Genomic DNA, 15,936 nt, shown 5'->3' with positions numbered 1-15,936 from the left:
TTTCAGGCAACACATCCTAGAATCTTGTTCATAACCTTTTCAAAGAATTGGAATGTGCCTAGCTAATGTAAGACTTGTCTTGCCCGTTTATCAGTTGGCAGAGATAGATAAATAAATATCCCTTTCTTCTTGAAGAAAGTTCCAAGTCAACTTAGCCTTACTTTTTTGAGTTACTATTTGTATTACAGTATGTACAGAGTCTTCCATACTATTTATAACAGCATTACTAAAGCTTACTGCCCTATTGCTCAAATACAGGCTATACATCCAACAGAAATCAAGTGTCTGAAGTTAGCCATCTGTTTTCTTGATACTTACCTGAAAGTCTCTGTAACAACTATACAGCTGAAAAATATTTGAGTCCAAAACCCCTTCTGTAATTCCCTTGCAATTACATTAACGAGATGTTGATGAGTGAGGGGGACTATGCAGCCATCAGTGTGAGTGGAATTTGACCCTGGTCTCTATTAAAAGGCAGCGTGTTGAATTATTTCAAGACTATTTTTAGAAATCTTAATTTTTAAAAAAAATATTCCATTGCAAACAAAGGAGGGAAAAATAGAAATTTGAAATACTTCAAATCTACACCAAACTGTAGTTCACAGATGTCAATTCATCAAACATGTTACGAGAACATGTAACCTTGTAGTGCTACAGACAAAACCAAGGCATTCTGAATTAGGAAAGCAGTATGCCTTTGCTCTTTATATGTTTTTAAATATGTTTATTTTCTCACTTTACTGCAGTTTGGTGAAGGTGTCCTTATCTGTTTTTATTGTCAGTTTTAGGAATCCCTTGTACAATGCTTTGTGTATTTTTTAAAACATTCAGCATTTGCAATACTACAGTTTTGGTAGAACCAAATAGATTGCAGTTACTCCCTTGTGAATGCCCTGTGAATATTAATCTCTCTGGGTTTAAGGGAGCAACTGACATAGCTAAAGCTTACAAGGGTAAGAGAGATATGACAGGTGAGTAGAGACTCTGGGATGAGAGTGAGTGGTTGGCACTACATGTGATGGATTGGCAGAGGGAAGAGAGGAAACTAATAGAAATTGCGACTAAATGCCAGACTGAGTTTTTAGAAGCTGGTGCTTCCTTTTATGCTCGACTTTAGCACATTTAAGATTTATGCTTATTTTTTTTTAAATGTAATGCTCTTGCCAGTGGTGACTGACATGGTAAACTTTATCAGCTGTAATGAAAGCAGACCCTGTTAGGCTTTCCTTTGGGGTCATGCTATTGTACTTCTAAACTGACTGATGTCACAGCCCACTTTGTTGCTCAACTTGCTGATGAATGTTACAAAATAAACCCTTTTAATTTTATACATGTAACACCAGATATTGTATTGATAACTAAAATTGGGAGAATTTGAGGATATATCAATTACTCAGCATTTACAAAGGAGTGTTATTTGCCATGCTCACATCAGAAAAATATTACTGGAATTAATATTAGGGAAAGTAAACATTCAGTCACTAGTTTAAGTATCCTTAGAAGCATCGTTTCAAACCTGGACAAGTAAATAAGCATGGAAGCATTGATTTGACATGGGAGCAGAACTAGCATTTCAGTACTTGGCTAATGAGGTACAGTCATCTATCACGATGTGCATTGCAAATATTGTCTACAAATAAAGTTGAAATACAGAACAAAGATTTTATGGACAGCAAATAAATCCAAAGAGATTAGGATACTGTTTATGTCTGCTCTTGGAGAAGCAGAAGATAAATTGACCAAGTAATTCATTATGAATTCTTAATTGCACTCTGTTAAGCTCTAGAGTACACTTTGCATTGTGAGCTGAAAGGGCTCCCATTAGATGGAGTAAATGGGAAGCCTAGTAAACTCCACTCTCAGAGCAGAAAGGTATGCATGAGTACATTCAGCATATTCTACATTCAGTAGATGGCAGTGGTATGCAGTTGTAGATTAATTTAGGATTTTCTCTTAAGGAGACTCTCTTATCTCTGTGAATCCAAATAATGTTGATTTGAGGCTTTTTTCCCCAGAAAATACCGAGATACCAGATAATTTTTCACCCACTAAAGCAGACAGTGATAGAAAATGAAAAAAAAATTTGCTAATTTATAGTAATCTTAATTACATAGCACTTGGAAGAATCTGCTAAGTTTTGAATTTCAAAGAGCAGTATTACATACAGAAAGAAATGTGTGTGTCTGGAGCATTGAGTCATTTTCCATCTATGCCGTGTGGAACTTAGTATGTACACATCAAAGTCTCAAAATAAAAGTATTTAGTAAGTGGGAACTGTGTGTATTTCTTAACAGAAGTAGTAACACAGTGACGTCTTGGAATACTGTGCACAGAAATAGATATTTTCCTTGTCTAAGGGAATGAACTGCAGATCTACTGGAAGAAAGGGGTATGTGTATGTGTGTATAAGCAAACAAATTACTAAGGCAATTAGAAATTATTGTAAAGCCTTTAGTTATGGAAAATGGGAAGAAAAGAAGAAAACAAAAGCAGAAAGACAGTTTTTGTGTAGAAGCCACAGATGAAGAGGCTAAAATAATTAAATTACATCATTTAAGTAGATATTTTCTCATATGGCAGTTATTTCTAACATAAATAGTAGAAAATGTTTAATGATTTATGATTGTTAATGATGGAAGAAGTTGCCCTCTGTTGCACAAAGCAATGTTTTTTCTTACCTCCCTATGGGAAACTGCAAAAAAAAAAAAAAAAAAAAAAAAAAAGCATTAAATACATCAGTCTGTGAACTGAATTGTAACATAAGCACAAATTTGTCCTAAGGATTTTGAGTGCTCTTGGACAGACCCCAGAATCAACTGGTGGTCCTCGAGTAGGGAATACAAATATCACACGTTTTCAACAAGAACTGCATACTCTCTTTCTCTGCTGTATCAGACACCAGATGAGGGTCCAGAGAAACATTTAGATTTATATTAATATGGCTATTGTTTGCAGAACAAAAAGTAATACCATTCTGGTAGCAATGAAATAGCAGCATTAAAAACCAGCATTTCCAGCATAGTCAAAGCTTCTGGAAATCCTGTTTTGCGTGTAAGAACTTTGTCCGTCCATGGGCCCAAAAGTAAGAGTTTTGTGCAATCTGGTCACAGCCGAAGTATAATAATGAAAGTAGGAAATTAATGCTAATTGATTCAACTCTACTTAACGCCATCTGCTGCTGAGGGCTGTGTTAGGAGCCGTTCTCCTGAGCACCGTGAAACCACAGTGTAGGAATTACACTAGCCATGGAGTGGGATTGACTCCCTGTGACAGCTACCCACAGTGGTGACCACATATTTCTGTCTATGTGCAGCAGGAATATCTGGATCAGGTCTCTAGGTGCATCAGGTCTCTTCTTCCTGTCTATTTTCATCTCTGTTGCTTAAAGTTCTTCTGACACCTTATCAATTTCTTCATGAGTTTACATTTGAAAGATTTTACTTTCACTTTTATCATCATACAGTTTATTTTTCCATAAACTAAATCCATCTTAATATTGCTGAATGTATGCAAACCTACTGCTACTGGTGTTTCACCTTGGTATTGCTGTGGGAGGCAAGAATTGCCATCTTTAGGAACTATGGAGAGTTTCTAGTAAAGAAAAGCTCCATCCAAATAAATGGGACTTGTCTATTTTAACAAGTACTTGAGACAGTTTTGCTGACAGTGTTCCAATATTTGTAGAAGCGTGATATTTCAACCACTGCAAGATTTATTCCTCTACTATGAACAAATAAAGCCTTTGTTTAAATTGAAGCTTTGGAGAGTCCTGTCCTTCTAAATGTCCCTTTTAATTAAAACTTTATTAAAACATACTGTGTTGTGAACAGGTTCATAACATGAAATGGTCTTTTTTTTAAAAAAAATAATAATTACATGCTACTTTCATGCCAAAACAACATTTTTAGAAGCCTTCATGTGAGTTTATATTAGAAGAGTCAGTTGCTTCTCACTGCTGACAATTTTCTTCTGCCATTTTGCAGGCAGAAAGAAGGATAAAACAATAAAACATTTGTTTTCTAAATGCAATAGTTATAAAATAACTAAACAAAATATGTGGGAATTAAGTTTTTAATAAGATTGTATGGGTGATGGTTGTGCAAAATCTAGATTAATCTGTATTAGACTAGGAACAATTGATTACAAGGTTGGTAATGCAAGATATTCTGAAATGTTTTGCTTTGTATTAAAATAAATTTGGCTTGAAAAGGATTATAAATTAAAAGAAAATATGATTAGGAAACGAGAATAAAAAGCAAAGAAAGAAGGGTAATTTTAAAGCATTACCCTTTCTGAAGAACAGACAATTGCATTAACTCAAAATGGCTTTACCAGAATGAATAAAAAACAGATCAGGGTCATATAACCATTATACGATCTAATAAGACGTATTACCATTTCTATTGGCTATACCTTTGGAGGATGTATTATATTGTAAAAAAAAAATTTTGTGATGTTAGAATCATTTGAACTACCTGACTCTGTTAAGTAACTTCTTGAAGTCCAGAACAACATAAAAATGAGAAAAGCCTGTTACTCCATCATGTGACATGTCGTTTCAAGGAATGTTGTACAAAATAACAGTGGATATTTTGAATTAACAATGGATATTCTGGAAAATGAATTATTATTAAACCTGACTAAGGATACTAAGATTTAAATACTGTAATTGAAGTGTGTTGTGGAGAGCACTTTAGCACCTGCATGTAAATCTGACATACCGTTTAGATGGCAGAGAAAGGTATAGTGATAACTAATGTCATTTCTGTTTTTATGTTTTGTTGGATATGCTCACTTTTTCCTGAAACTTGGGAGATGTTTTCGATCAATGGTTTAAGAGCTGATTTTTTTTTTAATTTTTTTTTTTGTGTGAGGAAAAATTGCTTTGCATGAATATTCTTACAAAAAGAGAAGATTATGATTCTTGATGAAGACTTTTTTTTTTTCTTACATAGAAAGATTAAGGGACTTGTCCAACAAAACAGAGCCTGAGCTCTGATACTTCACTGCCTGCCTACAGTACAGCCTGCAGTGAGACATTGTAGAACCTCCTGGTGTAGACCCAGACTAGGCCAAGATCAGGAGTAATTTTTGCTGTCTGATTTACACTGCTTCTCTCAATAAGTTAAAATAAGCAAAGGCTGCCTGTGGGGAGCATAAACGAATTGAGATCTTGATTTTTTTCTTCCAAGGTGATATCACCTGAGGATGTGGAGCCTTCATGCCCCAAACCAACAAACTTTTGTGTGGATTGGGCTTATTTCAGTGCTGTGAGCATAGCTGTTCTTGATATTTACACTATAGCAGGACATGAATTTTCTGTGCATGGGTATGGCAGCATGATGCTGAATACAGTGCAAACACAGGGTAAAAATCAGCACCTGCTGTCATAGCTTTGGAATCTGAACAGACAAAACAGAGAGATTTGAAGACACAGAAAAAATGAAAAGCCTTATCCGAAGTGATTCAATGATGTCTTACATTGCAGATTGAGCATGTGCCTTAGCCCAGGGCTCTTGCCTATTTAGTCTTCTACCTCTGTGTAATTGTGTCCAAATTAGTGAAAAAATTAAACATTCCTGTCAGCTACCAGGTGCTGAATAATGACTGAAAAGTGAGCAGAATAATTTTCTAAGGAATTAGCTTAACAACAGTAGTTTAAATCAGCTTTGGAAAGTTTACAACAAAATGTAGGAGTGGGGAGCCGGAGCAGCTGTTGCTCACCGCTCCTTAGCTCAGGTCTTGCTAGCTCTCTTCCCATCATCCCATGGGATAAAACTCAGGTAGATCCAGTCATCTTTTACCTGAAGCCACAGGACCTTCTATTAAGTGTCACAACTTGATAAAATTAACAGTATGGGTGGTTTAGAACCAAATTTGCAGTATAAACTTAACCGTTCTGTCTGTGAAGCAGAGCTGGAAAACCCTCTAAATTTGTCTTGTCCCTAGATTTTTACCATGAATATTCTTACTATTTCAGATAGAAGATCCAGTAGCAAATCTGTTCTAGCACCATTTAATAGTTGTCCATGCCATTGCTGTCTGTGGAGGGGGTATAGGATGGGCAGCATTTTGCCTCAGATGAGTAATTATCTAAGGATATATATAGAGGTCCTAATGTAAATAAGAAAGAAATCCTTGAACTAAGATTATTTATGATTATAAACTGGTATTATGCCCAGGATGAACCCAGGGTCAATAGCACGAGTGCCTTTTCACTCAGATGTACTCTCTCTGGTGAGCAGTGCAGATTTGGCAAGCCTGAGTACAAGAATGCCACAGTCCAAATATTCTCCCAGCTGATTAAAAACAATCAGTTACTATATCCCATGGGATATATACTGCCTGTATTTTACTAGTTTATGTAACATGCTTTTGAGGCAAGAATGGATTGAATAAACTCTATCCGCTCAATATTTCGTGTTCATGTGGGTTTCACACTTAAAGCATTTTATTCTTTCATTTTCCTGTTTCTTTTGTGTTTTTGCCCAGTGTGACTATGAAGTGTTTTGATTTTAGTAATGGTTTGCCAATCTATCTTATTATATTACCTGTTGCTGCTTTTTCTTTCTGAAATCAGTATGTCAAAAGAATTTAACTTGCATTGTGAGGATGTGAGTGCATATTGTGAGAATGGATATTAAGCTATCTGTCTTAATGGGTGATAGATGTCACATGAAATATGACTGGAGTAACTGAAAGCTTGTTAGAAGCCAGGAAAAGCTAGTTTAGAGGTTTTATTTTGATGATTTTTCACTGTTTTATAAAAGCATCCTGTATGGACTTGACATCCTGCTTCTGGCTACAGTGATCTGCTCAGGAGTCAGTGATACATATTCTATTCCAAAAAGATGCTTATCAGTTTGATTGAGTTACCAAGTCCTTTGAGACCTCAGGTTCACAGTTGTGTCCAGCTAGGAGGGCTTGGGTACGCTGCTGGAAGACAGAAGAAAATTACTCTGCTTGTGTTGGGCAATTCATCGTTCAGGCGGAGTTGCCCTAGCCATTAGAGCCAATGGACAAAAGTGTTCCAGTAACCTGTGCTGCCTATGATTTTTATACAAATGAGCTTAGGTTGTCTTTGTGGAGGGGTAGGGGCTCACTAATTGCATTTTACCAAGCAAATGCACTGTATTATTAAGAAAATGAACATATGAAGAAAGCTGAGACATGGGCACATGTTGAAAAGCTGATTGCTGCCCGGAGGGACAGCAGCCACAGCAGGGGGGGAGCCGGCATGCAGTCAAGATCATTCAGCCACTTTCCAACACACTACTGACCTAATTTTCCCCATTGGGACAGGCATAACTGGGCTGGTATAAACCTTGGGCTGATGCGGGTTACTTGTGAGAAGCAGACCCTGCAGCGGTCCCTCTCAGGCTTCGTGACACAGCTACAGCTGCAATTTTAGCCTTGCGATACCTAGCTCCTTGCCTGAGCATCAAAATCTTTATCCTCTTTCACCTTCTTGTGAATTTAGGGACAGGGGTTTGGCTATATAATGTATTATGAACTTTTCCTAAATAATTTTATAGGGCAAAAGGCAGTTACTGTTCCTGTAGTTAATTCTACAGACTTAGAAAGGACTTGGGTCTAAATGTTCTTTGTCAAAGCAAGAATGGCCTGTTCTTAGCTCGGCCTTTACCAGGCTTTGGTTATTCCTCAGTACTGGTCCACTTGAGGCATTTCATTTAAAACTCACACGGATTGTTTCACTATTTTAGTTTTTCATATACTTCATTCTGAGTAATTTTAAACTATCTGACATTTCTTGTCAGTAAAATTCTAAGTTTAATGGAGAAGGGGTGATATTTCATTTGCAATAAAGAAACAAGTTAGTTAAAACTGTGATTTTCAAGGAATCTTAAGTAAATCAGGTGCCCTAACTTTGTTGAGTTGCAGTAAGACTTGGGCATTTTACCTTAAAATTCCAGCCTAAAAATACACTCATGTGACCTCTGAGAAACTGCCTAAAGCCAGTGGTAAGAATTTATTTTGGCAGATAACCACCAACTTCCTGTAGTATGAAAGGAAACTTACTGTATTCTGAGCTAAATATTAATTCAGACTGGGAATTGAAAAAAAAAAAAGTAGGAGAATACAAAGATTTAAAATTACATAAGTGGTACGAAAATATTTTTAGTGAATAAATGTGTTTAGCTGCAGGTCCTAAGGCTGAGAATTAATCATGTTCCCTGTATTGATGGTAAGAACGGCATTTCTTTTGAATTTAACCTAACATGCAGCTGTTATATACAGGTATTGTCTGCAGTAATAAATACAGTTACCCAAGAATTTTTAATATAGTTTTTCAGCAGAAAATTTATGAGTCTGCGGGGAAGTTTACTAGTTCTAAGGATATTTAGTTGCATCAAAAGTTTCTGCTGTAAGCCAGAGGCAGCATCCCACTGCAAAAAAAGAAAAAAAAATGAGTAGAATTTTTGTGTTAGCTCCAATTTCTGTTCTGCCCAATTCCTTTGGCTGTTCTGAGACTTGTATTTTCTCTTATACTTTTTGGAAAAAATACCATATATGGAAAGGGAATATTTTAAAACCCACAGCAATTTTCACAGGAGAGGAGTACTATTTTTTGACTAATAGTGCAATGAAAATATGCATGGCCCACATCTATCTTAGCTGGTCTGTAGGACACTTTTCTGTTCAGGTACCTTTTATTTCAAACCCCAAAGTACAGTATTCCCTTTGTATTTATCTAGGTATTTTACATAATTTGTTCAAGTACTCAAATACTTTTTATAACTTATTTATATTATTTATATAAATATTTATAAAATTATAGCTCAACTTGGGCCTAAGATGTGTAGAAGTGATTGTCAGAAAATCTGATAGAGTGTGTTGTAGGATGACCATTTGATATTCATCTGTGAATTACTTGAAATATTTCACAGTATTTGCGTGCACATACATACACACAAAACTATGAAAATTAATTTCATAGTTAATTTGGGAAGCTATTTGGTCTCTTTACAGCAGACATCTTGGCATATTATGCTTTCAGAGCTTTTATTATACTTTCTATATGACATATATTTTTTTTTCTTCTCTCCTCAGAAATTTTTCCGAGAGATTCCAGTCTAAAAGACAAGTTCATCAAACATTTTACAGGTAAGGCAGATGCTTGCTTCTAGTTTACCTACATTTGCATATTCTAAGTAGCCACAAGGCTCACACCATTAGCTTTTCTGAGATTCTGCACCAAGTTTAACATTTGTGAAGTTAAATTTGCATTGTTTAGGACTAGAAGTTTTTTACAGAATTCTGATTACATTTAGGTTTGAGTCTCCCTTTGAATAATCTAGCCTAAAATAACTTTCAAAACATGGTAAGTTAAAACATTCAGGATTTAAAACCTATTGTTTCATTTCTATCATCCTATTGTTGCTTGGTGATTTGCAGCCACATTACGAGTTTAATAGTTGTAGGTACTGAATATACATGTCTGTATGCTATAGATACTGCACTGTATATCTACGTGCAGACAATGTGCAGTATGGTGTTGAAAATGTGATATGTGTGAGTACATTTTTAATTTTAAATATATGTATTTTCCCATAATTTCTGTCAGTTTTACTGTATCTATTTTCAAGTTCACTAATTTTAAAACTCACTGGACTGCGAATATTTTTCAGAATCAGGCCTGTGTGGCCGTGTAAGTTTTCACTATATCAGGGAAACACATTTTGTCTTCTGTCTCATGATGTATGCATCTGGATGGTTATTTTAACAAGGCAAACAAATAGAAAAATGAAGGATTAAACAGTGTCAATGAATCAGAAAGATCATTTGCTATTTCAAGTATGAAAGTTTAATATGATGACAGTCAAGTACTTGTGCTTGAAAAGTGAGATGGAGTTGTATAATGCACTTGCCTTTGGGACTCTTATTTTGTAACTACTAGGAAAAATATTGTACCCTCTGAATATATGCAAAAAGAGTTGCCAACAGCAAGATGCTTGCACTGATTCTTTACTCTCCTGTTCCAAACGTTCTGTAATTCAGAAAAGTGAGGGTCTCAGAGTACGAAACTGCAAAACTGTTGGTGATTTTCAACATTATTTGGATTAGTGAAACTAAAAACTGGAGAAATAATTGGCGATTGGAGCATGAAAAAGATAATTTGTAATAATTACGCGTTTCCTTTTTGCTGGAAATTTCAGATAGTCCTTGGCAAGAAAGGAAAGAATCTGTTGTCTCTCTTGTATGGGGGAAGTGTCCTCAGACCTTTAAGATAAGCACAACTTCAAGGATCTTTCTGCCAACTGCTAACTGCAGGAAATGTGCTACAGACAGCTGACCCTTCACTCTTACAGGAAATAAGAGTAATTATGAACCTTACCATTTTCAGTTCATATGAGAAAGAATTGAAAAGAACGTGCAAATTCCAACTATTCTATTTTATGTAGCACAAGAATACTGAAAATTCCTCTCCTGTGGAGGACAGACAAGAAAGATTTGCTTATATTAATACTTAATCCATTTCCTTTTCATTTTTGGAACTTTGGAAACTGCTCAGCTACCATAAAAAGCTCAACATAAGAATCTGGAGAAGCTAAATAATGACTACAGAACAAGTTTCATTACTCAAAAACAACAGTGAAAAACAACCATGAGTTTTATGGAAGATATTTTGAGAATACTAAATCACAGAAAAGAAAAAGAGCAAAAAATACTTGAGGGCCTGTTTCTGGAGCCATTCATTAAATTAATAGTGCTTTTCTACATGAGTAGTTGCTGTCAAAATTGCTGAAATTATTTGACTAACATTAGCTGGAGTGAATAAGGACAGCAACTTCATTCCAAAATTCTTGAAGTTTATTTCTTTGTTGGCTCAGAATATCTGCCTACATATTTTTCTTTTTTTTTTTTAAATTATGCTCTTAAGACCTTTAGTGATGGGTTTTTTTCTGCCTATTTTTTTTTTTTTCATTTCCACAGCTTTATTAGACCCTATAATCCACAGGCATTTTCTTAAAATACAACCTAACTTTGGTTTTCCCAATTCTGTTAAAATTGCAATCCTTTTTCTATCAACCTCAGTTAAGTAAACAGTTCTGATATACCCCTTCCGAGTTCAAGAGTTAGAACATCCTAAACTAATGAAGCTGTGAAAAAGAGGAAAGAGGGGGAAATCAACATTATCTTTACAGTTTATTATCTTTGCAGTTTCAGGGTTAAGAAAATTATTGTACACTTCTGTTATGCCAAGAATAGAAGACACATTTTAAAACCCAATAAGAACAGTATGTAATAATCCTCAACTACAGGAAAGATCACAAATAATCTTGAGAGTCATAAAGCTATCTATCAAGTCAACTTGAAAAGCCAGCTGACACAGAATGCTCTGTAAGGCACAAATAAAATTAACAACCTATTTTTCATGACAAGGAAGAGAGCTAGGAAACCATATATTATCTGAAGGGACATAGAATTTATTTAGTGACAAAAGCTGGTGTTATCTCCATATATCTTGGATAATTTCAGATTACATACTTTCTCTTGAGCCTAATTACTCACTCAGATAAAAAATGGCAACGGTCTTCCAGTTCAAAGTTGCAAAGGCTGCTTTGTCAGTTTATTGAAAAGCTTATTTGTGGCTGAAAAATCTCATGAAATCTACATATTACTGTAAAATATATCTAACGTTCAAATCTGTTCACTGTCATAAAGAGGAATCTTCTCTCAAGCTTGTGGTAGTTTGGCTCCACTATCCAGCCAGAATTGGCTTGGTATATTTTAGCAGGCTAGTAAGCCGCCTTTCAAGTTGTGAAATAAATGTTTGCCCAGAAATGCTTCCAATCTTCCTTTGACAGGAGAGTTAGCCAAAGCAGTGTGCTTCATATGGATCCTTTTGTAGCATTGCTTGAAATAAGCTATTCTTGTTCAGAGTTCCTATTTGTGCTGAATTTAGAGGATGCAAGTTGAATTTCATTTTGTTCGGTTAGTGTCAATTTATGTCAGTGTTTTCTGTCCAAATCACAGGAAACTCGTCCCCAGTGGTCAGTATTGCTAAGCAGGTTACATGGTGCAAATACTACATTTTTGCTCTCCTTCTCAACTTGGATGCCATCCGTAATACCTTCCTGGGACCATCAGCAATTATGGAAGGGCTCTTTGGCAACTTGTTATCTTTGAGCCCTGTTTTAGAAACCAGTAGCTATATATTCTTATCAAATACTAACACAAGCAGAGGACACTGTATATCCAGAGATGAGAGCACAGGCTGGAAGAACAAAGACACAGCACACTACACCCTGGTCACACAGGGATTTTCCTCATCCAAACACTGAAACATATACTGCCCTCTGCACGTCTGCACCCTTTCTTGCTAGGACTATTTTAACAGGAGATGAGGTTCCTAGACGTTATTCAGCTGTCCTTTTTTTTTTTTTCCTCAACATCCACATTATATATTAAGAACTTAATAAATCATCTATGTGCAAATTAGAAGCATTAGTACATGAAAGTACTTCATCTTTTCAGGGCTTAGAAACTCTTATTTGCTTAAAATGTTGCTTTTATTTATCTTTAGAAATAATATCTGCATTCCATCTACATTATTCCTTCTACATTAGACTACTGATGACTATGAGCAAAGTAAGTTCTGTTGTAGTTGCATCATTCTTTTTTTCACCATACAAGAAATTTTACTACTAATTTTTAATTACTGGAATTTCAAGGTTAAGCCAGTCCATCAATTCCAAGGGTCATTTTTCTGTTATTCAGATCATGAGCATAATAGCGCAGCAATAGTATTTCTTTCTGTTATTTCAATAGCATTGTTATACTTGTGTGGTACCATAATTGTTTAAGGTGTAGTAAAAGACTAAAGGTAATTTTAGTCCCCCAAAATTTAACTTAATTCTATGTGTTGACGTCATTCATTGAAGCTGCAAAGCTGCAAAGCAGCTGAACGCATGTGGTTGACTCCTGCTTACTTTCAAACAGGGCCAGTCACATTTTCATCAGAGTGTAGCAAGCACTTTCATCGACTGTACCACAACACAAGGGACTGCTCAACGCCAGCCTGTAAGTAGTAATTGAAGTACCTTTTAATGCTAGCTGTGATACTTGTTTAAAGCAACCTACTTCTACTAAGTGTTTGACGTGCTAGTCCTTTTTAACTGTTGCTCTTTAGTACTATACTATGAAATATACCCAGAGTCTTCTAATATAGAAAGATTTTCTATTAATGCACTTGCAGTCAGCTGCATACAATTGAGTTCCTTCAAAGTGAGACTAACATAAATTAAATGACAACTACAGTGAAAAACCAGTCGTGTGTGCCTATGTGGAGGGCAGATATGAAGCCATATTCTCCTTACTGCTCCCTTTAGCTCTACTTACTAACTTGTGCAATAAGTTAAAATCTGAACCATTTTCTGCCTTCTCTTAATGCTCAGTAGTATGGTTATATCTTGAGGTTTTCGTATATTTCAGTTTATGATGATAAAAATAAATTAATTCATAATTTTTGTTGTTGATACTTGCAGTTCATATTCCAGTATGAGATTCACAGAAGTTTTGCTTTGACATAGCCTGAATGTAATTTTGTCAGAGAGACTGAAAAATAAAACTGTCCTAAGATGTTAAATGGACAAAGCAACCCACCAAAGCAAGTAAACAAAATTGAAATCCCTTAAAAAGAAGTTACTTCAGCATTCTGTAGTGCAATGGAGTAGAAAATAAGCAGTATCATTTAATTAGAAAAGGTGAATCTTGTTACTGATGTGTAAGCACAAACTATGGACCAAGGTACTTTGGAAGTTTTTCAGGATTTAACATGAAAAAATAATGACACTTCTTGTCTGCATCATGTAGAAAGATGGTAAGCATTTCTTGTGAGCAGCTAAGATGCTCTTTTACCAAGCTCAACACCTCAGAGGATCTGGCTTTTGAAAGGTAGTGGAGCAGCCCTTGTCTCCTTCTGCCCTTACGCTTATGAGATGCTGGTCTGTTGAAATCCATGGCTGATCCTCAAAAGATAATCATATAGCTTTGTAAGCAGAGATATGAGTAGGCTAGACAGATATATGTTACATGCTACATAACAAAAATACCATGTGTGTTGCATATTGCATACCTTGATACATGACTCTAGAGTATATGAATATTATTTGGACTCCTTTGTATTGCCTGAGTGCTTCACTTTATTTATGAAGGAACACAGTGACAATATTTCTCTTCTAAATAAATAGGTTTTCTTTAAGTTAAAAGCAAGATTGTGGTTAGGACTGTGTGAAGAACTGATTTTTAAGTTCAACTATCAAAACGAAGTGTAAAATAAAAAACATTATTAAAATCAAAGCAATTTTTTTTTCTCCTTTACATCAACCAAACCCAAAGCAGACAATGAGTTTCATTCAAACTGAATGGTCTGCTGATTTAAAAAGGAGAGCTAAATCCTCAGAACTGTCTCCACCTTATCCAGCACTCAGGATTTAGAATAGCTGTCAAGGCTGATAGAATCATAGAATGGTTTGAATTGGAAGGAACGTTAAAGATCATCTAGTTCCAACCCCCCCTGCCATGGGCACAAACACCTTGCACTAGATCAGGTTACTCGAAGCCCTGTCCAACCTGACCTTGAACACTTCCAGGGATGGGGCATCTGCAACTTCTCTGGGCATCCTGATACTGATCATAGCTAAGATATTTTCCTGTCTCTTTAGAGAGGTTTGATATTTTCTTTCAGGGACACCTTAGCCACCATAGGGTGTCTCAGGATGAGTTACTTCCTCTGCTGTTGACATAGTTATATTCTATACAAACATCCTCTGAAGAACTGAACCCAGGTTAGGATTCAGTCTCTTGCTGTTAGGCACAATTTCTATTAGGTTTTATAAAATACTTATTGAACAAGAAAAGAGAAATGCACCTAAGTATTTCTTGTTACCAAATAGTTAGATCTTTTCATCAGAAAGGACAGCAGTGACTCAGGGGCCACTTGAACCAAGTGTTCATTTGAACCAAGGACACCAGGGAGAGAGATGGCAAGTAGGACACTAGTATCTCTGGTCTGATGATTCGGAGATGTATTTAGACACGGAAAATACAGATTTCCATCTATGTTAATACTAAGCCTGACCTCAAACTACCTCATAGTCTGCTAGTTAGAATAGCCTCCCAGTTAATGAGTTAAATTCCTTCAAGTGAAGTTGAGAGTTGAACCTGGTCTTCTGCATCTTAAGAGGAAACTACTTGGTAGAAAATTAATTGCTGCTATCATAGCAGCCTTGGCTAGGATAAGGTACAATCTAATTTTGCATCTTGCACACATAATTTCATGGATTTCCATCACAGAATGTTTTCACTGTGTACAGTGAAATTCTAGTACAAATTCTACATTTAATTTTATGCAATTTTTGAGGGTAGCTGGCAACTGAGATTCATTATTGCTGTGGGTAATTTTGTCTTACAGATTACAAAAGGTGTGCAAGGTTGCTAACAAGATTAGCAATGAGCCCTTTGTGTACACAGTCCTAGGATGTTTGCTATGTAAGTATCATTTTTCCCACTCATTTTCTTATTTGTTGAATGGTCTAGTGATTTACTTCACACTTGTACCTGTTAGTAGGTGTGCATACAGAAATGTGGTATTAACAGAGGGCATTGACATGCAGTTCTGGCATTGCTGTAAGGGCTGACTGGTTCCTCATGGAAATACATAGAAGCATAGATACCTCTGATAGACCCCACTGAAGGAATCTGGTTAGTGAAAGAAAAATGCATGAGGACTTCATCAACACATTTAGTTCAGGCTTTCAGAAGAATACTTTGTTGTTAATCCATGGAAGAAGCAGAATGTCTTGGTCTCAAGTCTGACAATGCAATCTTCATAGATACCCTGTCACTTTATTCATCTTTGGGATCACTCCTCATTCCCAGATCATCTCCTGAGAATTTCTCTAAGGTTAG

The 15,936-nt window shown here is 35.9% G+C and overlaps 1 protein-coding gene across 1 annotated transcript in view; it reads left to right on the top strand.

Annotated features, from left to right (window-relative positions):
* Window positions 1-15,504, top strand: part of ALKAL1 (ALK and LTK ligand 1) — a 32,682-nt gene extending 17,178 nt beyond the window's left edge. Inside the window, exons 2-4 of the mRNA XM_086740271.1 lie at window positions 9,073-9,126; window positions 12,967-13,047; window positions 15,440-15,504. Coding sequence (XP_086596397.1) covers window positions 9,073-9,126; window positions 12,967-13,047; window positions 15,440-15,504 — 200 coding nt within the window. The remainder of the gene's footprint in view (window positions 1-9,072; window positions 9,127-12,966; window positions 13,048-15,439) is intronic.
* The last annotated feature ends 432 nt before the right edge of the window (window positions 15,505-15,936 follow it).

The sequence above is a fragment of the Chlamydotis macqueenii genome, chromosome 2, assembly GCF_036417535.1.
Source record: "Chlamydotis macqueenii isolate bChlMac1 chromosome 2, bChlMac1.mat, whole genome shotgun sequence".
Taxonomy (NCBI): domain Eukaryota; kingdom Metazoa; phylum Chordata; class Aves; order Otidiformes; family Otididae; genus Chlamydotis; species Chlamydotis macqueenii.
This window is presented reverse-complemented; position numbering and strand designations above follow the sequence as displayed.